At 39.1% G+C, this 26489-nt stretch overlaps 1 protein-coding gene across 4 annotated transcripts; it reads right to left on the reverse strand.

The window, feature by feature from the left end:
• Positions 1-513: 513 nt before the first annotated feature.
• pacsin2 (protein kinase C and casein kinase substrate in neurons 2) lies at positions 514-26467 on the reverse strand. 4 transcript variants are annotated; one of them, XM_084910123.1, is made up of 11 exons: positions 26308-26467; positions 14104-14195; positions 13652-13808; positions 13167-13402; positions 11145-11300; positions 10821-10996; positions 10595-10715; positions 8852-8982; positions 3960-4091; positions 2726-2907; positions 514-2263 (listed from the first exon to the last, which is right to left on the reverse strand). In XM_084910123.1, the coding sequence occupies exons 2-11, from the start codon at positions 14158-14160 to the stop codon at positions 2151-2153; spliced, it is 1461 nt and encodes a 486-aa protein (XP_084766249.1). In that variant the 5' UTR covers positions 14161-14195; positions 26308-26467; the 3' UTR covers positions 514-2150. The 4 variants fall into 4 exon arrangements, with proteins under 4 accessions (XP_084766249.1, XP_084766251.1, XP_084766250.1 ...); XM_084910125.1 differs by lacking the exon at positions 26308-26467 and adding an exon at positions 16803-16945; XM_084910124.1 differs by lacking the exon at positions 26308-26467 and adding an exon at positions 15389-15635.
• Between the last annotated feature and the right edge of the window lie 22 nt (positions 26468-26489).

Raw genomic sequence — 26489 nt, forward strand, 5'->3', positions numbered from 1 at the left:
AGCAAACAAACACCCAGTTCCCATTAGAAAGTATTGGACATTGTTTCAAGTTTATAACATATCAACATGTGTGTCATATGAAATGTGTCTCTGAAAAGAGATGCGATTTGTGGATGCATGTTTATTGGAAACCTAAATGATTATCATACCAGCTGAAACACCAGGGAATACACCAGTGTCAAGACTATTTAATGGAGAGAGAGAGAAAAATAACCAGACTATAAATAGAAACCTGCAGTGTGTGGGAAAACTGCATCCAGTCTAGTTTGTCTTGGATGGATTTGATGCCAAACCTTAAAAACAAAACAGTCAGATTTATCACAGTATCCAACTGCATATTCCAGTTTGTTGGGATTTGTTCAACTTTCTGTTGTATTGTTTAAATTCTCGTCTTGCAGAATAGCATAAGGCTACAACATAATAAAACTTATTTTACAGTCATATGGTGCCTAGTTAGGATATACCCCCTCAAAAAAACTATATTAAAAAAAAAATTACAGCAACAGAATAAAGTTAGATGCAGTCAAACTTTTTTTAATAAATAAAGTACAATAGTGATCAAATCTGTAACTGTTTGTGTTACCTATTGAAACAGACTCAGTTCTGAGTGTCTTTAGATTCATAGAAGTTATTCAGACATTCAGTGAAAATATAAGAAGAAAATCTGTATATTTTCCCAGTAAATTCATTTATTGTGATGTGGGACAACAATTACAAACCTTTCTGTGCAAGTATAACTGTCGCTGCATTTTGCTAGCAACACTCAAACATTTTTCCTCACTGATGTACAAAACAAAACTTTTTCCTCGTCTGATGTAGCCTGAAGGCATCAAAAGTAATAGTTATTTAATTGGTGCACTTATGAATGCTCTGTGCAGCTCATATTTTCCAACTGTGCATTAAGGCTGTGATAGCAATGTCATAGGTCCCAAAGAAAATGAATTTTTCACAAAGCATTTGGTGATTAAAGCAACTCATATGGCCCTCTGAAGGGAAAATATAAATCATATTTACAGATATAGCAGTAACGGTCGATGAACGTTTGCCATAAACATTCAGTTAATGTACAAACCGATTCTCCATCACAACATTTCAGCATCAGAACAACAAAAGCACTTGTGGCATCATAAATTAATAATTTCCTGCACATCATCCAATCAGAATGTTTGATTTGTTCTAATATTAGTAATGTATATGCATATATGCAATACGATATTCAATTGTGGTTTTATTGCTAGAACATGAAATCTAAATTAAACAAAATATTCTCCCATAACCTGGCATGTGACAAGAATCGAGAACTGAACTTAGAAGATTCAAGTGAGAAACTTTCAGTGTTGAATGAAAAATATCTACAATCATCAGAAAGGTATGTGAGAAAGGGAGTGGGGTCAGTGGATGCAGTAAAAGTGAACAATCCATGAGTAAAAACAAATACATTCAGCTGCAGTGACTAAAGGAAGTCTACCCATGAATAAAGGTGAACTGAGGACCTTTACCATTCCTTTGAAAAACTAAATAACAACCACAACAGTTACAAACTGAATGGGGGGGGGGGGGGGGGGGGAGAGAAATCAAAACCCTGAAAGAAACGAGAGAATATAAACACTAATTTAAAATGAAGGTCATGAATCTCACAATTCAGGCCAAATAATAAAAAACATCTATGGACTGGATTCTTTCAGGAGAAATGCAAGTACTGGTTATAAAAAAGATTCAATTCCCTTGATGAATTAAAACGGGCTTGCATATCAAGGCTGTGTTTCGCATGCAAGACTATTTGTAAGATCGTAATCTCAGTGATTTTTTTAAATGATCTAAATTCACACATTTCATTCAGTCTTATCTAATATGTACTTGAATAGCTATTTCTGTAACAGCATAAATGGGATTCTAAGTAACATCTTACACCAACAGCAAGTCTTCTCGGATCTTCCTGAAATCTTCTGGAAACTTGTAGTTAGTTTCCAACAGTGTCCACGGGTAAGAAGTGACTAAAGTGGTCCTCCTAAGCTCTACAAACCCTTCTCTTCTGTCCTCCACCAACTCCAATCCAGTCATCACAAACAAGGAAAAGAGGGCTGAAAATAAGAGCCTGTCAAGTTTCATAAAACACATTCTTCACATTTGTTTCCATCAGTGGCGATTCATTACTGGATGTCTTCCACATAGTTAGCAGGATAGAGGCCTGTTTGTCCATCCTTGAGCCTGCCTTTGCACCAGCCCTGATCATCTTCTTCACCTATTTTGGTAAACTCGTCACCTGGAAACGGGGAGAGAGAAATCTTAATCTTACTCTACGTACATATACAGAAGTCATTCTAATTTGAAAGTTTAAAAAAAAGAAAAAAAAAGAAAAAAAAGAATCAAGTCAGTTTACAGCAGCAGCGTCAAATATGCAGCTCTAAATTTTTTTGAGCAGAACCAAAGTCACCAGAACGCAATCTAATAAAGGGGAAGCACCTTTAGGATGTGGTTAAACAGAGTTGCATCATGGAAGTATGCATCTCCAGCAACTATATCAATATGGACTCAAATCTTTGAGGGCCGTTTCTAGCACCTTGTTGAATCAATGCCATGAAGAATTAAGGCAGCCCTGAAGACAAAGGGAGGTCCAACTCTAAGATGTACCCTAATGAAGTGGTCATAGGTGTACATTACTGAAATTATAATCTCCTTCATAAATGATTGCTTGAGGCCAAACTGACCCCTTTTAGTCATGTACCTGCTTTGAAGCTCAGCTCATCCTGCTCCTGTCCCTCATAGTCGTAGAGAGCTTTGACAGGCACCGATACAACAGGAGAGGCTGGCTCTTCCTCAAATGGATTACCCTCACCATTGGTGGAGAAAGGGTTACCAGCTGTGTCCTCATCCGACCAGTCTGGAGTCTTCTCCGTACTGCTTGCACTGGACAGACAGACCAACCACATAGTAAAAACCTGGTATTTTGCCTCACACGTCAAAGAAACACCGTCAAGGCAGGTGGAAAGAGTTTGGTTAGGGCAAAAAAAAAAAAAAAAAAAAAAAAAAAAAAAAAAAGGGGGGGGGGAAAGGAAAACAAATACAGTACAGTGGAAACCCAAAAGCATAAAAATGCATCTCCAAATCCAGAAAACACTATCCTTTTGGGTCAGTCTAAACAACTGCAGGACTAAAAAGCAAGCATTTGGTTGACGCAGGATAAATGATTTCAAAATTGCTTATATGCCACTGAGAACAAGAACTTGAAGTCTATGGAGAAGAGAGAGAAATAATAGGGGGCAAAGCAAAAAAAAAGAAAAAGAAAAGAAACCATCAACGTGACATGTAAGAAAAACAAAACAAAAACCGAAGCACAACAAGATGAAGCAAGACAAATCACAATTGTCAACGCATGATTGGAGTTTGAACTCTGACCAGGAGAGGGAGCCACCTAAACATCAGAAGGAACTTGGCAGGCAAAAGCTGAAAAAACAAAACCAACAAGAATAATTTACAGTCAGATCAGTTTATGGTTTCAAGGCTATTTTTGGATCCCTCCACCCATTAGGTACAACTGTTATTCAAATGAATAAAAGTTGATACACAAAACTTACTCATTTTGTTTTAAAGAGCCTTTAAATTATCAGCTGGCACAAAAAAAAAGAAAAAGAAAAAAAAAGACCAATTTCAAATATCCAGATCTGACTGTAAGAGAAACAATGCATTTCCACAGCAGAAGCATGCGCCTCCATGCGCATACACTTAACGTTCTGCAAGACATGAAACTGTTAGGGATGAAGAACAGACACAGGCTTTGTGTGCAATGCCATTCAATGACCATGCAGAGCCACAACATGACACCTGAGGAAGGAGAGAAGAAAAAGTAGTGGGGAAGAAACCAAGAAAAGGAAAATGCACGAGACGCAACACCAACGACGCTCCACGTAGCAAAGGTAGAAACAGAAAATGCTGCAGGTGAGCGTTTCCGGTTCACCAACGTTTTTATTTCCTCTTTATTCACAACGGTGTCGTTGACTGTGATCTCCTGCTCCACGGCAGTCTCCCCCACTTCATCGTCATCTTCGTCAAACGGGTTTGTGCCCGCAGGTGCAGCTTTTGGTACAGTCAGGCTGACAACATGGGACACAGTGAGAGATTGTTGTTGACAAGCATGCATACAGAGTCACACCTGGGATTTTAAAAAAAAAAAGTTATGCATAACAGGAAGCAGAAGAAGAGTGGATCATCGACCCATTCGATATTTTAGTCCAAAAGGAAACTAACGGGCTATTGCTGTGATGGACTGACAGCCTATCCATGGTGTACCGAGCTTCTCGCTCAGCGACAGCTGGGATGGGATTTAAGTTCATAAGTAGGGATGGGTATCGTTTAGGTTTTATCCGGTACTTTTGAAACGGTGCCGGTGCTTAAACGGTGCTCAAACCTGTGCTTGAAGAATGGAGAACACAAAATTGGTCCAAAAACCTCTCATGTTCAGCTGTTTTTTTGTAAAAAGATATCAATGTTAGCCTTTTCTGCAGCTATAGGGCATATATGGTATCATTCTTGGCTGGAAGCAGTGCTTAAACAATGGAAAAAACAAAAAAACAAAAAAACCTTTGTCCAAAAACCTTTCATGTTTAACTGTTTTCCACTTTTTCTTTGGTCATTTTAGCCTTTTTGGCCAGGGTGAAGGGAGTATCTGCCATCAAACAAGAAGACAGCCGCATGTAGCTATGATGATGTTTGCTAGTTCACCTTACATGCATTAATGTAATAACGTGGTTAGCCTACTCAACGTAAATTACACACGAACAACATTAACCTACTCACGCAGAGAAGAACGGCTGCTGCCGCCATCATCATCATCCGTCATCATTTCTGTTACACTGGCAGGGCCAGGGGCCAGGACTCTACTCTTCGGGTTTTTGGGGGATGTTGCTAACTCCACGTCCGATAACAGGCACTACACCCGCAGTAGATGTGCTCTGTGTGAGGTCTCGCAGCAAGCTATTAAATACGGCGCATTTCTCGGCTTTTAAAAAAAACGCTATGCGTCGCCAGGTGTTTCATCGGATTTGAGGTGTTACCTCCTTTGACAGTATCACCTTAAAGCACTTGTTGCAGGCTGCTGAGTTTGCATCTTTTGCTGTGAAGTACAGCCAGACTTTTGACCGCTTCGCCTTGGGCATTTTTAATCTGTAGCTCTGCTCTAAAAGAACGTACGTACCTGGACCCGCCTACTATCCTCGGAAACGTAAAGTGATTGGCTAGAATCTAAAGTGTGTCACAGCTCAGGAAAAAAAAAAAAAAAAAAAAAGCACCGAAATGTGTGCTGCTTTTCGATCTGGTTACTACCGTTTATGTCAGAACCGGTGCCATCATGGCACCGGATACTGGTACCCATCCCTATTCATAAGCATCTAAGAAAATGGTTGGGTAAATGAACATGTGTCCAGTGAGGTAACAACTTTAAGTTCATCAGCATATCACACAAGTTAAAGTTGTCCTATCAGCCTTTCACTAAACCCCTCAACCCAACAGTGAGTATCCAAACAAAACAAAGCTGGTCTTGCACAACATCATGGATTTCCCAGCAGGTTCCAGTAGTGTGCATGTAACTATAATGAGCTCTTACAGTCAGACTCCATAATCTTTTATGCCATTCTCTGGAATGAAATGCGTTTAGACATCAGTTTAAGTATCCAACCCCAAACAAGGCCAGGCATAGTCAAAGACCTTCTAATGAAGTAAATATTCAAAACTGAGTTAGACAAAAGTCTTTGCACAGTCTTCTGTACAACTCTTTGCTCAAAGTCCCTCCAACAATGTGGGCTTTACTCTATTTTTAAAAAGATTGGAAAATACTGACAGCACTCAAGAAGCAACTTTTTCTGTAAGACTTCCCATCACTGAATCATGTTTTCCGCCATCTAAAAAAAAGGAAAAAAAAAGACACGCTTGTGCACCTGCTTTTTCAGCAGGGCCGTCTGACGGTTTCCCCGTCATGGGCTACATTTTCTAAAGCCTGATAATAGAGTGTAGGAGTCTAGATGAAACACAGGGAAGCTCAAAAGGTCATTTTAGAATTTAATCATGTCATAGAATTAGTCAGCTGAAGGTTAGAGATTTCTGCCTCTGTTGCACATTTAGCAACAGCAAGAGAGGTGGGGCTATAACTGTAGGTTTAAGGACAGCTGGAAGACCCAGTAATTTTCATATTTATATGAAAGAATGACGTCAACAAAGCATGAAACTAAACAGACAGAAAGAGCATTCTAGTGCGACTTGTTTTGCACTAATAAGTGCTGCATGTCATAATTATCACAAAGCTACCAAAAACATCAGTGAGCCCCTCCCTGAGCCCTTAATTGCCAGCTGTGGGTTGTTTAGGTGTAAAAACCCTGTGAAGAAGTCACATGAGGGTTGTTTACTTCCTATTATTGTGATTGTGTTTCAAGGAGCAAAAAACCTGAAGGCGGCCTGTATCAGAGGAAACAAGACTCCTACTCCCTGTTTATAGAAACATTTACAGAAGCAGTTATCAGTTGGCCCCAAGTACAGAAATGTGAACGCCTTTGTTTGCGTAGTCATGCTATGCTCTCCGAGTTAAGCCTGCGGCATTATTACAGCAAACACTTCTGCAGTGGGAGTCTGGTACAGTGTAACTTAGCTGACTGAAACCATCCAAAGTTGACCTCATAATCACGAATTAAAAGACTTTTGACATTGCTCTAAGTTCTAAGAGTTTTAAAATCAGTTTGATTCATGTCTGACACTTCAAATCAAGGACAAAGAAAAAACAACAACACAGGGAAAGAAAAGACAAGTCTGACACTGACTCAAAAACAAGTTTCACCATTATCCAATTATCCAAGTTGTGACTACAGATAGGGATCAGACTTGAAACAAGTACCCATACTCACTGATGTTCAAAAAGAACCAACAATAAGCAGCATATACGGGGGAGTGGCAGCAAGTGCAATGGTAGTGGTCAGAGGCCAAATACTTTCCATGCTTGGCATTCCCTCAATCAGCTCCTCTACACACTCCTCCACAAGTTTTAAATGCACACATCTTCCTGCTTGTTAAGAGCAAACAGCAGGTGTTTGCACATTAAATTGAGAGATTACAAAGCTACAAAGGAATGTGAAGAGTTGAGGCCTCCCAAAACACACAGGCCCATAAAAATCAATTACACACACACACACACACAATTACAAATCATTTAACCAAGTTTTTATAGAGCGTATCTAAATTAGTCTTTTGTCATCATTTCCATGACTTGTCAAGTCCACAGTACTGTTGCCACGACACAGTTAACAGATGTCTAAGGACAATTACATTCCCATCTTATCGCTTTAGAAAGACTCCTTCATGTTATTAACCCTTTAAGACCTACCATAGAACCAAGTCCACCAGAGCTTATATCATATTTTTACATGGCGTGGTGCCATTTTTGGGAACATTTCAAGTTGCTATACATCAATACAACAATTATAGCCCAGATTTTAATAATATGTATGCATTAAGTACATAGTAATTACATAAACTGCAAAAAAGTGCAATAAACTACAAAAAAAATTGAAAATCGTTTTTGCTTTAACATATATTTCTAGTTAGAGAAATTTAAGAGGCTTATCCCTCAAAACTGTAAATACAAAAAAGTTGCACAAAATAGTTTCCTACCACAGGAAATTTATTTTGAGTGTCTTCATAGTTTTATTTTTGAAATACACCAATTTTTATACACTGCAGGAAAAACGAAAATAAATATTATACTGCAAATTTGCAAAAAAGCAGCATATGCATCAAAATAAACTATTTCCAGCAGTGCAATATGAGTCCTAAGCATCCCAGAAAAGACACAGAAAGTCATAAAGTCAAACATAACTTTTAAAAACACCAGTATAGGCCCTGAGGCCCTGATGGTAAAAAAAACAACAAAAAACTACATTTCCGCGAAAATGACGTCACTTCCGGTTTCGGGCAGGTCATGCCGGACATGCAAAAGTTCGCGCTGACGTCTATTCCAACGTAGGAAGTGTTATGAACAGGTGATCGGATCGGCAAAGCTGTTTCTGGAATATTATGTTTTTGTTGCTGCAAGCGCTTTTTATGCAGTTTTTGCAAAGCTTTATGTGGAAGGAAACCGTGACCTAGGACAAGCTGATGGCATAAGATGTAAGTACAACTCCTCCGGTTTCATATGCAAAAAAAATTATTGCGTTAGCTTACGTGGTTGCAGAGCTACCGGGATTTAAAAATAGTTAAGCAAAACAGAGCGTGCCCGCTCCGACCGGCTCTAAAGGGTTAAAAACCGACAGACATTTAACTTTGATAGAAGCCTTAAATCCCTTATTTTATTAGATCAATGGAGGATTAACTCACTTACCATAAACTGAAAGAGGGTTTGTGTCGATATTTTGCTTAAATCTTAAAATGAGTCTGTTAATTACAGTATTAGTTGACATAACATCTTAGCCCACTTGCTTTAAGTACAGATGTCTGACTAATCGGGCCTTTTTTCCACTTGTCACTACCAATATGAATGCCTATAAAGCATGTGCGTGGGTTGTATTTTCACAGTACTTTTGGCATGCTTTCAGGTATGCACCAGCAGACTTCAGTCTCTTGACGATAACTTTATCCCAACAATCTGTATCAAAATGTTTACTGTTGCCATGGGGACGGCTGCACAACTGAACATCATTCCTGGAGCTACCCTCATGCAAAGTTTACAGCCATTCCTTAAGAGTAGGATGCCATGCACAGGGTGCAGCAGCATCTTTGATGTGGTGAGTTTGGATAGATGTGTGTATTAAAACAGATGTTCTATTCTCTGCATGTTTGACAAAGACAGTGAACCAATGAGTTGTCAGACATCTACCTGTTGCTGGTTTTGGCAGGCTGAACAGGCTGGTCTGACCCAGCTGGACTGATGCCCGTCAATGTGATGCCCTCTGATGGCTTCTTCTTTTCTCGTCTGCTCAAGGTTCGGTTGAGGTCTACAGACCATTCCTGTTACACATTTAAAAAAATTACCTATTAAAAATTAACCGTACAACTGTGCCAAACTTAGCCAAGTGAAAAGACTGAATCAACAAGCCCATCAGCTAGTACAGAGAGAACATAAGCACAGCATCTTAAACACACAGCCCCAGAGTCCCTGATCAGTTCAGGGTTTCTCAGGCTGATCCACTGATTCTCAATTTTAAAACTGTGCATACATGTCTGTTTATATTGGAGTGTGTAAAGGATATACAGACATATGCAGCATCCATATCCCATTGAAAGAGAAACAGCACCAACAAATTTTCCCCTCAACCAAAGAGAGGAAGGTTAGTCACATTACATAATTTTATTCTCCCTTAGATGGATGCAAGCATAACCTCAGAGCTCCAATTGTTTCTCTGACTCCTCTGATTTATAACTTAAAACCAAAGTCTTCCATGACACAGTATCATGTGACACTGCAGAGTTCACATGAACTGCAGGAATGCCTCAGAGGCTGAAATGACGGGTCAGAGTCCAAAAGTTAGAAAGACGAAAGATAAATTACAGCAATTCTGATATCGAGGAAAAGTAAATGTCAGGAAGCTTGAACCTTTGACTGGCACTGATAGTATTCATATATTGTCTGCATATACCACATGAAGTTTTGTCTCAATTAAGTTTCACTAAGGCAACTTGAGTCAAAGGCACACACAGAATGAGAGAGGGTTAGTGGGAATAAATAGTCTCCCCATGGCTGCTGTGAGAGAATAGCCCTCTCATTCAGAACTCACTACAATGGACCATCTCGTAGAGGGACGAGGACGAGACCATTCCAAATTCTGTCAAATATGCGGAAAGGAAAGCAGGGGTACAACAGGTTTAATGCAGATAACACTATGTAATCCTAAACCATGTTGCTGAAACAGTTGCATAAACAAAAAAAATCTCCATCTTGCAGGAAAATGAAGACCGTGATGTTTTATTCAGTTTACTTAAATGTGCCATGGATAGCAGTTCTCAGTTGTGTAGAATTTAATCTAAGGGGAGATATATTCCTCTTTTAAAAAAACAAACAAACCTATACTTCCAAAAATAAGCACTGTTCAGACAGAAAAAGTGGAAGAAGTTGACTCACTGGAACAACTATGCCTGCAAGAGTATTCAAAAACACTATAAATTGTATCAGTGGAAGCGCATGCAGCTTTACGCGCAGACAGATTTACTTCCACCTCTGGTGTCTCAATGCCAAGAGTGACAGAAGGCTATAACTCCTGCTTGGGCCAAACGCTTTACTTCCCTTGAAACTTTTTCATTCAGATGTTTTCCCATTTCTGACCTGTGGTGCTTACAGCTGCACCTCAAGAGTACCCGCAGCTCTTAAGATACGCTTCCTAAAGTACTTTAATTCATTCTTAAATTACCCTACTGAATAATATATAACAGCTATTAGTGTATATCATCATCTCATCAAGTCTGCAACAACAACCCACTCTTCAGAGTGACAGGAGTCAAACAGAGCGTCTGGTTCGGATGTAAAAACTATATGGAAACCTCTAGCCATTGCTCTCAGAGCTCAACCCTTCCCCTAGCAGATTTACACTCATGCATTAAATAAGTGTGGTCTTTAGTACATTACCTCAAACTGGGGCCAGTTCATCGGCATTCCAGGACCATGATTGGACCGGAACCATTTTAGGTCCTCTTCAGGATCGGTGCCAGAGATTGTGTCTTCCAGTGTGTGGTAAACTCCCTGATATCTACAATGACAAAGGGCAAGGGATACACTTTAAGCGCAACTATTCAAAGCTCCAACTTCTCCCACATCTGTGTCTTTCTGAAAGGGATGTTATGTCATTTCTGACCTGTGATTGGTTGAGAGGTCCAGGTGCTGCTTAACCTCCAGCAGCACCTCTTTGAAAAATTGAATGCGCTTGTCTTCAAACTGCTGGCACTGCTCGAACACTTGCTCCATGTTTTCCATGTACTGAGGGGTCAATTTGTCAAGCTCCTCGATGGATTTCTCATAACGTTCTTTAGTCTGAAAGGTAAGAAGGGAAGGAATGATAAATCACATTTAACAAACAAAAAAAAAAAAAAAAAGGGGGGGGGGGGGGGGGGGCGGACAAAACAAAATGTCTTCCCAGTTACAAGCCTCCCTCTTAGTCTCTTGCCACAGGAAACTGTACCTTCTGGACCTCTTGCTGACACTTTTCCACCTTTTCCTGGAGTTTCTTTTGGGCTTCAGGGTTATTGTTGCTCTCGAGTTTGCTGTTAGTCTCCCTGCTGGCTGCAAGCTTCTCTTCTTTACAGGCAGTGTGGTAGGCCTTCTTCAAAGTCTCTACCTGCAGGTTTGATGGTTAAAGTAAAATTAAGGAAATGACACAAGTCGTGTGTAACCAGGTAACTTGAAACAGTGTGAGGAAGTGTGGAAAGAGTTGTTAACACTGGTATCTGAAGATATAACCACCTCTTTACCCAGCCTTAATTTGTGTGAAAACTTTCAGTGAAGTATCTAAGCAAACAACATTTGTTATGCTTTCCAAAATGTTCAAGTGGCTGCCTTCACATTTATGTGAAACTGATGACCGCACTTGTTCACCGAAAAAGCAGAACTTGTTAATGTCATTTGTAATCATTACGCTAGATGGCTCAAAACAACAAGAGCCAGGCCTGATTTTTAAGTTATAACATAACTACAACATTTGTGTGTTTTCCCTTTTCTGAATGGAAAAAAAAAAAATTTAATGTCCACAAAAACAAAACAAGAAGGCTCGGCCCTATGAATAAAATACTTCATAGTCAGTTTAGAAGGCAGGTCCGATACTGACACACTACCCCCTTCCCCCATGTCAGCTAGCCAGTTAATTACCCTCATTTTCTCTCTGCCATTCATCGCTTGTCCTTGCCCATCTGGTCAATCAATAAATCTCCATCACAAAACAGTTTTGCTCAATGACAGGCCAGGATGTCACCATCCCCTGTGACATCATACTCACAGGAAGTAGTGGGAGCCTGAAGGTTGCAACATGCCCTGTCATAAATATGCCCAGGAAGAAAGGGGGGGGGGGGGGGGGGGGGTAGGTTCCAACAAGTAAACAGGCTAAAATAAAAGTAGCAGTAGGAAATACATTGACCTCATTTTCAACCAAAGGAGTCTCCCTCTGTGCCCTCACCATTTCCTTTCCTATGCCTGGCAGTAACCTTCAAAATCAACACTAACCAGATACAACTGTGCTTGTGCTCTGGTGTTGTTTAAGACATTGTTTGCTCTTCTTTCCATGACTACCACTGAGTCAGTAAAATGTATTCATGGGAACTGAGGGGTAAAATTTATAGCTGTGATCAGCAAGATAATAAATGACTTCCTTGCTTTAGATAAGATGGCAAAACTGGAAAGCTTGCTAAGCACCAAACAGTTTATTAACATGTGCTAACTGTATCAGAATTGTGCAGCCAAAGTCCTGAAGCAGACAAAAGGACTCGCTCAATTTTATCAACTGAATTTTAAGACAACAAAATCCACCGAGTGCATTTCATTTTGTGACCCACAGACCATAGAAAGTGAATGACATTGACAAATTAAAGTGAAAATGAGCAAAATAATAGCCATCACTTTAAGTTGAGAAGTTTTACTCTGCCCTATCCAACTTCAAAGAAGCACAATTGAAGAAACTACCAGAGGGATACTGCTGAATGCCATACGAGTCATAAGAAAGACGGTCCTTCCTCAGCAACAAAGGTGTGTTAACACCCTGTTTTTTTGATCATCTGACATGCAACCATGGTTGCATATAAAAACCAAAAAGTTAAAAATGAACTTCACAAGAGAAATGACGTTCTCTGACTGCTGAGATCTTGTGATAAATATAGCAGTTTTTAAAATTGAGCAATTAAGTACTTCCACCTCTTGAGATAGGTGTTTGTTTGGTAGCTTGTTAGCCTTTAGTTAGCCTGTTAGTCTTTTCAGGCTACAGACCATACAACCAGAGGATGAAATTTAAAATGAGAACAAAGTGATGTGTGTGCCAGACTAAAATTTGTAAAGCCCAATTTTGATTTGCAGTCCTCAAATGTGAAGCCTGACCTCACATTTGAGGTGTTTAGTTCAAGAGTAAAGCTGATGGTGCTCATGATTTATTAAAGCTAAACTACACTTTTCCTAACTCACATCAAATGTCCTGAGCTCATGAGAAGTTTGAAATTCACACCTCTTTGAGTTTCTTGGCCCAGGGTTTTTGAGCCTTGCGGAAGCCATCTTCCGTCTCTTTAGTCTCTTTGAAGCCACCGATCATCTGTTTGTGGAAGGACTCTCTCTGCCAGTTCTTCAGCTTCTCATAGTCTTCTCCCATCAACGCTGCTTTCACCTCCATGTGAAGCTCGCTCACCTTCTCTGCCTCAGTACACAGAGCAGCCCACGCTCGCTCCAGCGTGCCATATTGAGGTCCTGACGGCAGAGTTATTGAGAAAATTCACGCTTAGATTCAACTTGAGCTCAAATTTCCCATTGTTGATGATGAATCAGCACATTGTTCTGGGTGATAAATACATTAGAAAGATTAAGATGCTACAATAATTATAATTTATTGTAGGCTTTTCACCTTAAGGCAACTGAACCGGCACAGTATAAACTACACTCAATTTACCTAAGACAAAGCAAAATCTTTATGTATAAAAAAAATTATGTTAATCTTACCCTTCTCTACAAGTTGCCGCCAGCGCTTCCCCCATTCTGTGAGCTGCTGTGCGTAGGCCTTTTCAATACGCGCCCGCTCATGAATGCAGTTCATGAGATCTGTGCAGAGCCGACTACCATCGTCTACCCGTTTCACGGTGCGCTTGTAATTTCCAACCTGCAAACCAGAAAATAAAACTTGATGGATATACAGAAAGAAAGAAAAAAAAAAAAAAAAAAAAAAAAAAAAAAAGGAACTACAGTGCTTGTTTTCTATTAAAGGGCTTTCTTTTGGAGAGCAGTTACACCCCTCCCAAGAATTATTTAGAGCATCATTTTATTATAATTGATCCTCAATCATTTGCTTGACTTGAGCCATTTTAAAAAAAAAAAAAAAGAAGAAAAAAAAAAGAAAAAGTGTAAATAACCAAGTTACAAACTGTAGAACAGAGGAAAGATTTAATGCATCTCACCTCCCAGAAGCTGTCACTGGAGACATCAATCATGGAGTCATCATAGGTGCCTGACATGGCTGCTGCCCAAAGCTACACTTAGAGTGTGGGTCCTAGACAAAACACATGCCAAAATTAAAAGTCAGAATATCCATGTTATGAGCACAAACCACACTCCATTTAAAAAGGTTCAAGGCTTTTTACAATCAGTCTAGTTCACATGTTATTACAGAAACTTTCTCTTTCACAAGTGTGTGTGTGTGTGTGTGTGTGTGTGTGTGTGTGTGTGTGTACAAGCTGATGGTCATAAACAAAAAGGAGGAAGGGAAACATTTTAAACACCATCTCAAATTTGTCTTCCCTCTATGCATTACAAAACCACCAAGAAAACAGCATTTAGTCAACATCACTGTTCTGTCACAAAATTCCACAGAGACTACAGCTGTGTTCAGACGCAGATAAGATGGGGAAAGATAAAAGGTTCAGAAGAGCAGTTCAGACAGATGCAGAGTGTGTGATCTGGTTCGATAATCTTGGCCAGCAGGTGGGTCCCCCACGCCCCCACCAGCACATATGACAAGTTGAAACCACAGCGGCTACTCACAGAACACTGAGTCTCTATTATCGCAGAAAGAGAAACCATCAAGAGGCGCACAGCGGGCAGCTTCCGTTTCCTCCAGACTAGTACGACAGTCTGTGCTCTGTTACTCCTTGAGTCCTCGCATCCAGCATTTCAAACTCAAAAGCCTCAAAAAACAGGCAGTTTATTCTTCCCTTCACTCCTCTCTGCTAAATTTCTCACTCCTCTCCTTCCTCTCATCCTCATCAGCTTGGAGGCCCTTTTCATTCTAGTATCTCATATACATTTTCAGATCAGAGTTCAATCTAACAGATGTCAGCTGACAGTTTGCAAGTATCAACAGGATGCAAATGCTTCTCAAATGGGCACTTCAAAGTGTATTTGAACTTTCACCCAACAAAGTCTGTGCTCAGCTGCACTTAGAGCAGAAGTAATTTGAAGTTTTTAATAATGCTCAGATGCTGAGGTAGTTTATTTTCTCTAGGTTACCCCGTAAAGTCAAATGTGGCTTCAATAAAAACATAGCAAATTAAAGCGTTCATGTTCTACCTCCATTTTTTTTAAGATCTGTAACTTAAAAAACAAACAAACAAAAAACCACACACTTTTAGATGCATTCACACCCACAGTGAGTTTAGCAGTTTTATCAAAGTCTTGTAAAACTCTTCCAGTAGTCACTTTTACTTTTTAAAAACAACAACAACTTATAAATCTAACAATTCTCACCCCAATTGAGAGCTGTCCACTTCCGACTGGATCACACAAGATTCAGTTTAGTGCCAAGTATGAACACACTGGGCCCCTTTCAGCTGAGCGAGACAGTGAGAAGATGAGGCCCACTGCTCTGTGGGTCTGTTCATCAATGGTCAGTGGCCCATGGCCTCCAGGGCAGGACTTGGACAGAGGGTAGTATTGTGGTGTCCACAGGCCAGGGAGGCAAATGAACAATTTTCTCTTAAACTGTGAAGTTATGTCGGTCTAACAGCCAATACACACACACACTCAGAAGAAACTATGTAACAGATGGTGTGCCACCATTTCTAGATATTTTTTCTTTTTAAGAAAAGAAAAAAAATAAATAAAAGGAGGTGAACTTTAATTTTCTCATAAATAAGTCAAGTCAAGTCAAGTCAACTTTATTTGTCAATTCTGCCACATGTACAGGACATACAGAGAATAGAAATTTCGTTACTCTCAAACCCTAGATTAAAAAAAAAATGCAAATAAAATAATTAAAAATAAAAATTTAAATAAATACAATACAATTTTACATATAACAAGAAAGCTATGCAATATACAATATACAATATTCAAGTAAGGATAAATGACCATGAGTGTAAACCAGGCAGAGTAGTGCAAATAAGCAAATAGTGCAAATGGAGATTAGTAATATACGGTAAGAGATGGTATGACAACAAAGTCTTATGAGGTACTGGCAGTCCAACGCTCCACAAAGTGACTGGTAACTGGTGCAGGCCAGTGAGTGAAGTCAGATAACAGCTTTAATAAGCTGTAGTTGTGGAGCATTTTGTCTGCATCAAAAAGTTATAGTCCAGTTATAACACCATTCCTGACTCAGTTTATTATTGTTAAACGGGTTACTTCTCTAAATCAGAGCACCATTTCAATTTCAGTATTTGTGCATGTAAGCTACACACTATATAGAGAATCAGAGAAAACAAAAATACTGAGTTAAAAATGAGCAAAATGGGTCCCTTTTAACCACTTAAGCCCCACGCCCCCGGTACCGGGGGCAAAAGGAGGAGATCACGTTTAATCGGTTATAACGCGGGTTGAGAAATATAAGTCCAGATATGTGTGGTATCCACAGAAACCTCAGAATCTCAGCTAAAATGTCATATAAACCATTTCTACAACCACCAAACACACCGAAAACAAGCCGTGATTAAACGAGCAGTTACGTAAATGCGCAGAAGTCCGCTAAACAAACAAAACCGAACCAGAAATTCTTCAGACGTCATGTAACCGGCTAAAGACAGGCTGGTTAGCTTCCAGAGCTATCACTGACTCCACACACCAAGTTTCACCACGATCAGACCAAAATTCACAGAATGAGCCGCAAAAGACGACCACAAAAACACACAGCGGCGCAAATGCGCTAAGACAGAAATTGGCTTACCGTCCCGATTTCCTCCGTTATTTTCGCCGGTAGCCACGTGATTACCAGTGGTTACCATGCCTACCTAGCCGCATCAGAGCAGTTTTCCGTCAACAACCTCTATTTTAGACCCACCTACAGACACGTGACTGGACAGACGCAAATTGACCAAAAGAAACCAAAGTTACAGCCCCTCGGAGTTTAAAGGGCCAGAGGCCAATCAAACGCTCTATGCGCACGGCAGAAAAGGGCCATTACCATGTAAATGTGTGGTTAATTCTTCCAAAAATAAATAAATAAATAAATAAATATATATAAATATATATATATATATATATATATATATATATATATATATATATATATATATATATATATATATATATATATATATATATATATATATATATATATATATATATATATATATATATATATATATATATATATATTTTTTTTTTTTTTTTGTTTGTTTTTTTTTATATAAAAAAAAGCATGTTTAGGCCTGTTAATAAAATTTAATTTCTGCTCTTTAATACCTAAAAAAAAAATAAAAAAAAATCAACTGGTATGGTGTCCAATTGTGTGCCAAAATTGGACATTTTTGTACAACGTCTGGATATTCATGTATTGACAGGGCTGTAATTTTTCACTGTTTCACTTTAGAAACAAATCTTTGCACAGATGATGTTTATATGTTGGTTACTGAATTTCTGGAACCAAATGCGATGTGAGGCATATTTTTCAAAGGGTTATATGCTAAAAATAAAAAAATAAAAAAAATAAATAAAAAAAATTAGGCGAGGATCAAATCTACTTACTTTTTCTGTGTTCCAGTCTCAGTAACTTTGACACAGTAATATCTGCTTCAATATTTACACCTCTGATGAAATTTCCCAAGTGTTAGCTTTATTTTGATACCAAGATTGTAAGGACAGAGTTTGTAATTGCAGAGAATAATCAATTAAATTTGGGCATTACATTATCGAGCAGGAAGCTCAGAAACCCCCTTGGGGCTTAAGAGGTTAAGTTAACAAACACCACACACCCTGTTCAGTCATCATACAATTTTGAACCAGTGATGGGTGGAGAAGGGGAAAGTAACCTTGAGCTCTAACATAACAGACTTGACTGATTAGACATGACCGTATAGTGCAAAATTCACAATTTTCTTTGTAGACCATCCTTCATAAGCAATCATGTAAGAGGTATAGATGATCAAAATCTCATAAGAGACAAGCCAGAAGAGAGTAAATGATGAGCATGTGATCATTAAACCTCAAACAGACACCTCTTCATAACAAAATTAATTAAAGCCAATTTCCAAGAATTAAGGGGCATGTGCAATCCTGTCGTCCTGTCCCTCCTACCAGCTGTTTCAAACAGTGGACTACACAACACAAGCTGCTTGTGTGGGTGACAGGAAGAGAAAAAAAAACAAAACAAAACGCCCAAACAAAAACAAAGGTGATGTCACAGGGGCAAGGATATTTGAAACCAGCAAGAAAATTCAACAGAAACCTCCAATAACATCATAATGACCTAATATGAGTAAACCAATAACAACCGTAGTAATACACACACACACACACACACATTTCTGTTTTGCTACTCATGGGAGGGGATGAAACTGAGAATATGACTTTGCCTTTACAAGATACATAAACAGCAACATTTTGAGATGTGTTCATGTGCTTGGGGATATGAAAACTCAGTTTAAACTACATGCTTATATTCTCAGGATACAAATATGTTTGAGCAGGTGATTGTTCTAGTAGCTACATTCAAAATGAATAGAACAATCTGTTACACAGTTAAAAGAAACTTAAATCGCCACAAAGACTGAATTCCTATGAATTCCTTTATAGGAAAACCTCTGCACACCCTTGACTCTGAAGGACATTGTGTGGACTGTGCTAAACAATTGAACACAGCTTGAGCCAGAACTGTAAACAATGGTGTTGACTAAGCTGGGGTCTGAAGTCCACTCAGTCTGTCACTGTAGGAGAACGCTGGAAATTTCAACACTATGCTGCTATGCCCAAGCAAAAAAAACACTTAAATATGCGGAAACTAAAGTTGAGAGTGTTTATCGTTTTAATTTGAATTGAATAAAAATGACATAAGTGTCTTCCTAAATGTATGATTTAATCAAGACTATAGACTGCCTTAGATTACAGGCTTAGAAATTGCATAATCACTGAAGTCTGATAAGTGTATGTACTAACCACAGTGGAATTTAATTGCTGACAATAGCCTTAAGATAGAAGTGAACAAATACATTCCTCAGTGCCTGACTGAGCCATGGCATGTTAAGTAAATTCCCACACTGTCACTACTCGAACCCATTTTGCAAAAAACACACCAAAGGGCTGTTCTACGAATTGAGTTCAACACAGCCAGGCTTTCTTCAAGTTAGCTGGACTGACAAAACCCCAAACCCCAGACAGAGATAACAGTATCTTGATAGCAGTTATCAACTTTCTTTGCCAGCCCTGGCTCTCTGAGTGCCCATATGAAAGGATGAGTTTGACACATCATTTCCCTTTTTTGCCACATCAAAGACTCAAGTCCTACACTGAATGATACTGCATACTTCCAAAGAAAGGGGCAAATATACCAACACAAAAGATGCTGCATAAAATCAAGAATCTTTGAATGAAAAAAATAAAAAGATTCCAGCATCGTTTTTCCAGGTTCAAAGAACTCTCTGGTGCGTGTTTATGTACACAAGTAGATAACTAGGGCAATAAGTCTTTAACTTTAACTGAAATCTATGCATCGTCTTTTTTGGGCTATTTGTTAAAGAAAATGTATTTTATGCTTAAGTAAAGGAAATCCCATCATAATGAAAATATAATCCTATTGATTTAATTTTGCTTTCAGGAAAGACCAAAACCTTGCTTGAGGATGCATTGGGAGGGTTTGGTACCAACAGTTCTGTATGCAAGGAAAACCAGGCCAATGTGATGTACAGTTTGCACTGTAGCAAACTTTATTGTAGCTGGATTTGCTTTTCCTTCATGGGGCTTTCCAGCTGTGCCGATTTATAATTTCTCCTCACTGGGCATAACAAAATGTCAAAATGTGACATTTTGTCATTATGTAGGACACAAGGATAACTGATAAATGCTGTGCATTCCCTCATAAAAACAGGACATCGACCAGTGCTGATGAATGGCAAAAGATGACCATTTTATTAAAAGCACATGAACACTTACTGTAGTATGCTGGCAAGAAGTGAGAAAGCCTGAGTCACGTCTGTAAAAAGACACGAGCTCCCAGTGACTTCTGCAAATGGTGGGAAAGACTGCTAAGCAAAACACACCCTTTACCAAGGGCATATTCCTTTCCATAAGCTACCAGTAGACCGACTTCTCATTGCATGTTTATGTTCCTCAGAGTGCCCTGCAGACTGTCACAGATACTAATGAATGAAGCAGAAAAGCAGGAAACAACAGGACGTACGCACCACAGAAATGAGCACATATATACAGCCGACAGGCACACACATGCCTAAAGCAGTCTTTATATCAGTGGTTGAGAAACATAATCAGAACACCAGATGATGCAAAGCAAGTGGTTTGATGAGGATTTGTGATACGATGGCCATTTTCTGTAAAACAACATTTAATAGTGAAACACATATTGCTCCATTCATGTGACACAATCTCTGCCTCCATCCAAATGCATTCAGTAATTGGAGGTATGCTGAGGGCTTCTGTGTCAGTTTTTGCTGCCTGACAAATATATGTTAGTCTGGATATCTGCCAGTATAAGCAAGAACCCACAACTTATAAAATGAAATGAAAAGGCACATCCGCATTTGCTATATTTTTTCCTCAGATTATAAGATTTGCAAGAATTTTTGAATGGGCCAGTAATGACTCCAGGATTGATAGATATTTAATTGCCTGCAAACTGGGCTGCCACAGACTAGTCACGATTACGTTGACTATCAAAATCATCGACAACAAATGTAATAGTCAATGCGTCGTTTAAAGCCTTGTAAGATCCTAAAAGACGCAGGAGTTAGTAGGATTTAAGAGTGTAATAACGGACTGAAACAGAAGATGGCAGCACGTACATTACAGCGGCGTGACGAAGGCTTTCCAAATTCGAAGACGCCTTCCTGCGGTCGACAAATGTGTTCTTCATTTCCCCAGCGTAGCCCAACCCCCAACCCATCCCAGGATTCATAGCGCGGCCCAGCCAATTCCAGTTTCCAACAATGGCGGCAGCTAGTTAGTTTTAATATTACTCTTTCTGGGTCACAAAATAAACTTTTAAGATGTTTTGAGGCGAGAATGTAGCTGTGTAAATTTCAAATATCTGATCGGTTTATCAAGACATCACATATTTGCAAAAGTGCTTCGACGTTTTCGGAGACATCGGTTACCCACCAGCTCGATAGCTAGCCCGGGGGGGGGGGGTTAAATAGTCACTCGAGCCAGCGAGAACACCGGTCTCCCGGCAAATCGTTTTCAAACCCCCCGCGGACTTTCGCTACTCAGGTTAAACATGATATATAAGTCACTTAGATAACTTAAAACTGTTATTGTTTGGCTTTTTTTTTTGTGTTTTATTTGTTCCTGAGTAAATCGGTCTGGCTGAGATTAAAGTTATAGTTTTCCCACAGCTGAATAAACGTCAAACAGAAAACTGATTAAACGGAAGTGTGAGATGGTCGAGAATTTACTCCAGTGTCCTGTTATATTTTAGATAGCAAGGAGCAGACGGCTGAGTTTATTAAACTCCACTGAGACAATCTGCAAATTTTATGAAAAGTTTAATAAACTATCATCTTGTCTTTATTTTTAGTTTGCACACACCTTAAACACTTAGCTGTAAGCTAATGGTACTTATACAAATCCAGAGGCATGCTGGTGCAATAAGCTGTATGTTTTACATCCAATGGATGCATGATCTGATTAGTTGACTAGTCGCAAAAAATAATCGGTGACTAGTCGACTATCGAAATAATCGTTTGAGGCAGCCCTACTGCAAACCATAAGAGGTAAAAGAACCAGGAAACTGATTAGTTGTGAAGCTATGATACTTTTTTATGTAGAGGGTAGACTAAATGTTTGAGCAACTTTAACCATTTTCATACATGACATACACAAAACAATGCAAAAAAATGAAATGTGTGCTGAAAGCTAATCACATGGAAGTTACTTACCAGAGCAGGGGTGATTTTTTGTTTTGCATGTTTCCATTTTACTTTATTGCAGTACAAAGCAGCTGCAATCTCTGTGGTGGAGAGTGCAGCTGAGCTGATCTATCCCTTCAATATTGCACTTTCACTGCAGGGCATTGTTTAATACCAACTGTGCTAAAGGAGGAGGGAAAAAAAAGAAAGAAAAAAACTTGTGCACTCAGGAGTAGTAGTATCCACCAAAAAATAAAAAATAAAAATAAAATAAAATAAAATCACAGGCCATGACCTTTAATATCTATCACTCTCAGTCAACTCTGCCCTCCTTTCCTCACATGAGCTCAACAGCTGCTCTTAAAGGAATATGGCCTTTCCAGAACAGCATCTGCGGCCCTTACAGAGATCACTGGTAGAACTTAACTATAGTTAAGAAGCCTCAGATCTCTACACAATGAAACCGCTGGTCCGTCAACACCCTGTTAACTGTAGCCTCAACATCACTGATCAGTCCCCCTGTTGCTCAGTGGACAAGGATAAACAATGGCATTTGTTCCACAATTTCAGGCACTTTCCACTGGGTATGCCAGCAGCATGGAGAGAAACATAATGGAGGGAAATCCAGTATTACATGAAAGGGAAAGAGGAGATTGTTAAATCACCACCAGGCATGTTTTCCTGTGGAAGCCCCAGTCTTGCATTATGAGCAGTATGCAAAGTCTTCAGCAAAGTAGGGCTGCCACAAACGATTATTTTGATAGTCGACTAGTCACCAATTATTTTTGCGATTAGTCGACTAATCAGATCATGCATCCATTGGACGTAAAACGTACAGCTTACTACACAAGCATGCATCTGCTCTTATATAACTATCATTAGCTTACAGCTTTAAGTGTGTAAGGTATGTGCTAACTAAAGATAAAGACAAGATGATAGTTTAATACATTTTAATGAAATTTACAGATTGTTTCGGTGAAGTTTAATAAACTCCTTGCTATCTAAAATATAACAGGACACCGGAGTATATTCTCCAGTATCTCACACTTCTGATAATCAGTTGTCTGCTTGACATTTATTCAGCTGTGTAAAAACTATAACTTTATTTCTCAGCCAAACCGATTTACTCAGGAACAAATAAAATACTAAAAAATGCCAAACAATAACATTTGTAAGTTATCTAAGTGACATATATATAGACACACACGTGTGTGTGTGTGTGCGCGTGTGTGTGTGTGTGTGTGTATATATATATATATATATATATATATATATATATATATATATATCCTTAGTAGCGAAAGACGGCGGTGAGTTTGAAAACGATTTGCCGGGAGTCCAGTGTTCTCACCGGCTCTAGTGAGCCTTGCCCCCGGCTAGCTATCAAGCTAGTGGGTAACAGACGTCTCCGAAAACATCGGAGGGCTTTTGAAAATATGTGGTGTCTTGATAAACTGAGCAGATATTTGAGGTTTGCACAGTTACATTCTCGCCTGAAAATATGTTAAACGTTTATTTTGTGACCCAGAAAGAATAATAAGAGTAATATTAAAACTAACTAGCTGCCGCCATTGTTGGAAACTGAGCTGCGCTATGAATTCTGGGACACAGCTTCTTCTTCTTCGGGGTTTAACGGCAGCTGGCATCCTTGTACGTGCAGTGCTGCCATCTTCTGTTTCCGTTCGTTATTACACTCTTAAATCCTACTACTTATTCCTGCGTCTTTTGTGATCTTACAAATCTTCAAACGCGTCAACTATTAAATCAGTCGTGGACGATTTTGATAGTCGACTAATCGTGGCAGCCCTACAGCAAAGAACCGCAAACAAGTATCTACCAACTGTTACAAATCAATTTCTTATCCTTATTTTTGTTTATAAATGCATTGGCATAAAAGAAGCGATACTTATTTTCTGTAATTTACATACTGTTATTAGTGCTGTTTGATATAACGATATATATCGGATGACGATATAAAAACGTCTATCGTTTCATTTTACGCTATAGTTTGTTTTGTGGTGTCACAAAATAAACTGTTTATGGCAATATTTTTTCATCGTTTTGATGGTCACTGTAGTGGCTATATTAATTTCTTAAACTTCTCTCTTTCTCTTATATTTTATATAACCACACTACAGACGGACAAGCGCCTGTTTTTATGCATTTTGGTTAGCAACAACAACGGTAACACCATCGCGTGTCCGCTTGTTTATGTTCCACATAAACCTTTCACAATAAAGCTCAAGATCTCGTTGAGACTTTTCAAATTAAACTGAATCACGTGAAAGAGCAGATTATTTACGGATGAGAAGTAAAAAAAAAAAAAAAAAAAAAAAAAAAAGAGCCGGTGCTAAAAAATAAACCTTAGACTCAAACGTTAGAACAGGTTTTTCCCCGCAGCACACCGTGTAATAAATACTGGCAAAGAAAACGGCGGCCGTTACATCTTATGTCTAAAAATGTATAGTTTCATGCATCTGTTAAAACACTCGACTCCAGCTACATGACACACAGCTGGAAACACTTCCCGCAAGTCGAGCTGCCCGAGATTCACAGAATTTACAGAAAATGTTACATTTTTGTGATTTATATTGTTATCGGATGATAGAATTCTTATATCGGGATATGAGATTTTGGTCATATCGCACAGCCCTAACTGTTATAATGGCAAATGCTCATGCAGTGGGTTGTTTTTCCTGCTTCTGCCTATACATCACGTCAGAGAGTGGATAGCACTAATACGGTAATTTCAGGCACCATCCAGGTGTTCATAGAAGCCCCAAATCTTCTGTTTCCAAGGGGAAGCTAAAGAGAAGAAGGCTGGTATAAAGGGAGACATAAAGAGCTCTTTTTTTAAACTGTAATAAGAAGTCCTAATCTAAAATAAATAAGGATTATGTTGAACTGTGAATTAGGTCTGGGCGATTAATTCAATTTAAAACTCAATTATCTACCAGTTACGAACACAATATTCACATTCACTGCTTGAGTCAAGAGGACCAAAAGAAAGCCTTCAGTCAAAAAACACCAATGTAAAAGTCCTCTTGGGCACAGATTTTATGCCCAAGTAAATGCAAATGCTACTTAGAGAAAAAAAGCTACTTTTCTTTAACCAACCCTGGAAAGCCCAAATATATTTGGTGGCCACCAAAACGTCTTATTTAGAGGAAAAACAGCTGCACAAAACACCCATCATGATGTCGAGGAGCACAAGAGTAAGAGACTGTAAAAACATGGGGTAGTTTGGTTATGAGATGAACTCAGTAGCATATTATTTATTTATTCTAGTTCTAGTAAAGATAGTCTCATCAAATGTTGCAGGCCCATAGTCATTTAACTTCTTCGTGGGAATACACCAACAACAGTCCCTCAAAATGCAGTGAAGTGTCCTCAGCCTGAATTGGAACACCCATTCTAAGTTTAGCTTGGTTATGTGAGGGTCCAATCATTTTGGATGTCTTCCCCCTTCCCCATAAAAAAAGGAACCAGGTGCATTTTCACTACTGCTTTACCCTGACAACAAAACTACACATACAAAACACAAGGACCTCAAATCTCCGCCTTGGTATCCATCTCTAAATTCTCCTGCTACATGATGACTGATAACTTCCACTCATTCATGGCAAATGTCATGACCATTAGGCGTTTTGTTATAGTCCGTCCCCAAAGCTCTGAGCAATATAGACACAGACTGTCGGGATATGTGCAGCACAGGAGTGAAGGAGGGCAGAACTTGGCAGCCAGATGACACTGCAGCAAACTGAGCAGAGCAGATCAAGAGGGCATGTGTCAGAGCTCAGACAAACATACCAATCTATTAGTTTCCACGGAAAATGTTAAAATTATGTAATGCTGCGAGCACAGCGTGCAAGCTAGGAGGTTATCTTTACTTGCGAAACCTGCCCCGCCCTTTACCACTTCAGCTCCAGACTCGCATTACAAAAACGTGAGAACAGTTGAGGTGAAACATCTTAAAGCAGCTGACCGACTCTGCTTTATAACAATAACATCAAATCCCACATAAATCACGGTGACATTTAGTACATTACCACTTAACTGTGCTGGCTTAAGTCTTACTACAGGTCCCTGGAATATCCAAGTTACTGCAACCGTGATAATAGTCAGTGGTGAACTAGTTCAACTTCACTTTTACACTCCATGACACACCTGAAACCACTTTAGCGCTACCATTATCTGACCTTTCCCACGACTAAATACCGGTTCTCGTGTTTGTAAAGCCAACTTCCTTCAAATGCGAATTAATAAAGTTAGCCCTCAGTTAGCTCCAACATTAGCGAATAAGCCACAGCCCCTTCAGTTAGTAAAAGTAAGTTAGTAATAGAGCACAACGTAAAAGTATCTATGTAAACTTACCTTAAACTGGTCCTATTGAGGATTTATGTTCTAATGAAGAGTTACTGGTCCCAGTGGTGCCAATTTACAAATCTTTTCGCCGTTTTTCTGCTCAGCAGCGGCACCATGGATCAACTGACTGAAACAGCCGTATCAGTTATAAGCAGACGACCCTGCACATCCGGTCAAGATTTCCACAATAA

Source organism: Perissodus microlepis, chromosome 17 (assembly GCF_051167445.1).
Source record: "Perissodus microlepis isolate ML-2025 ecotype Zambia chromosome 17, ASM5116744v1, whole genome shotgun sequence".
Taxonomy (NCBI): Eukaryota; Metazoa; Chordata; class Actinopteri; order Cichliformes; family Cichlidae; genus Perissodus; species Perissodus microlepis.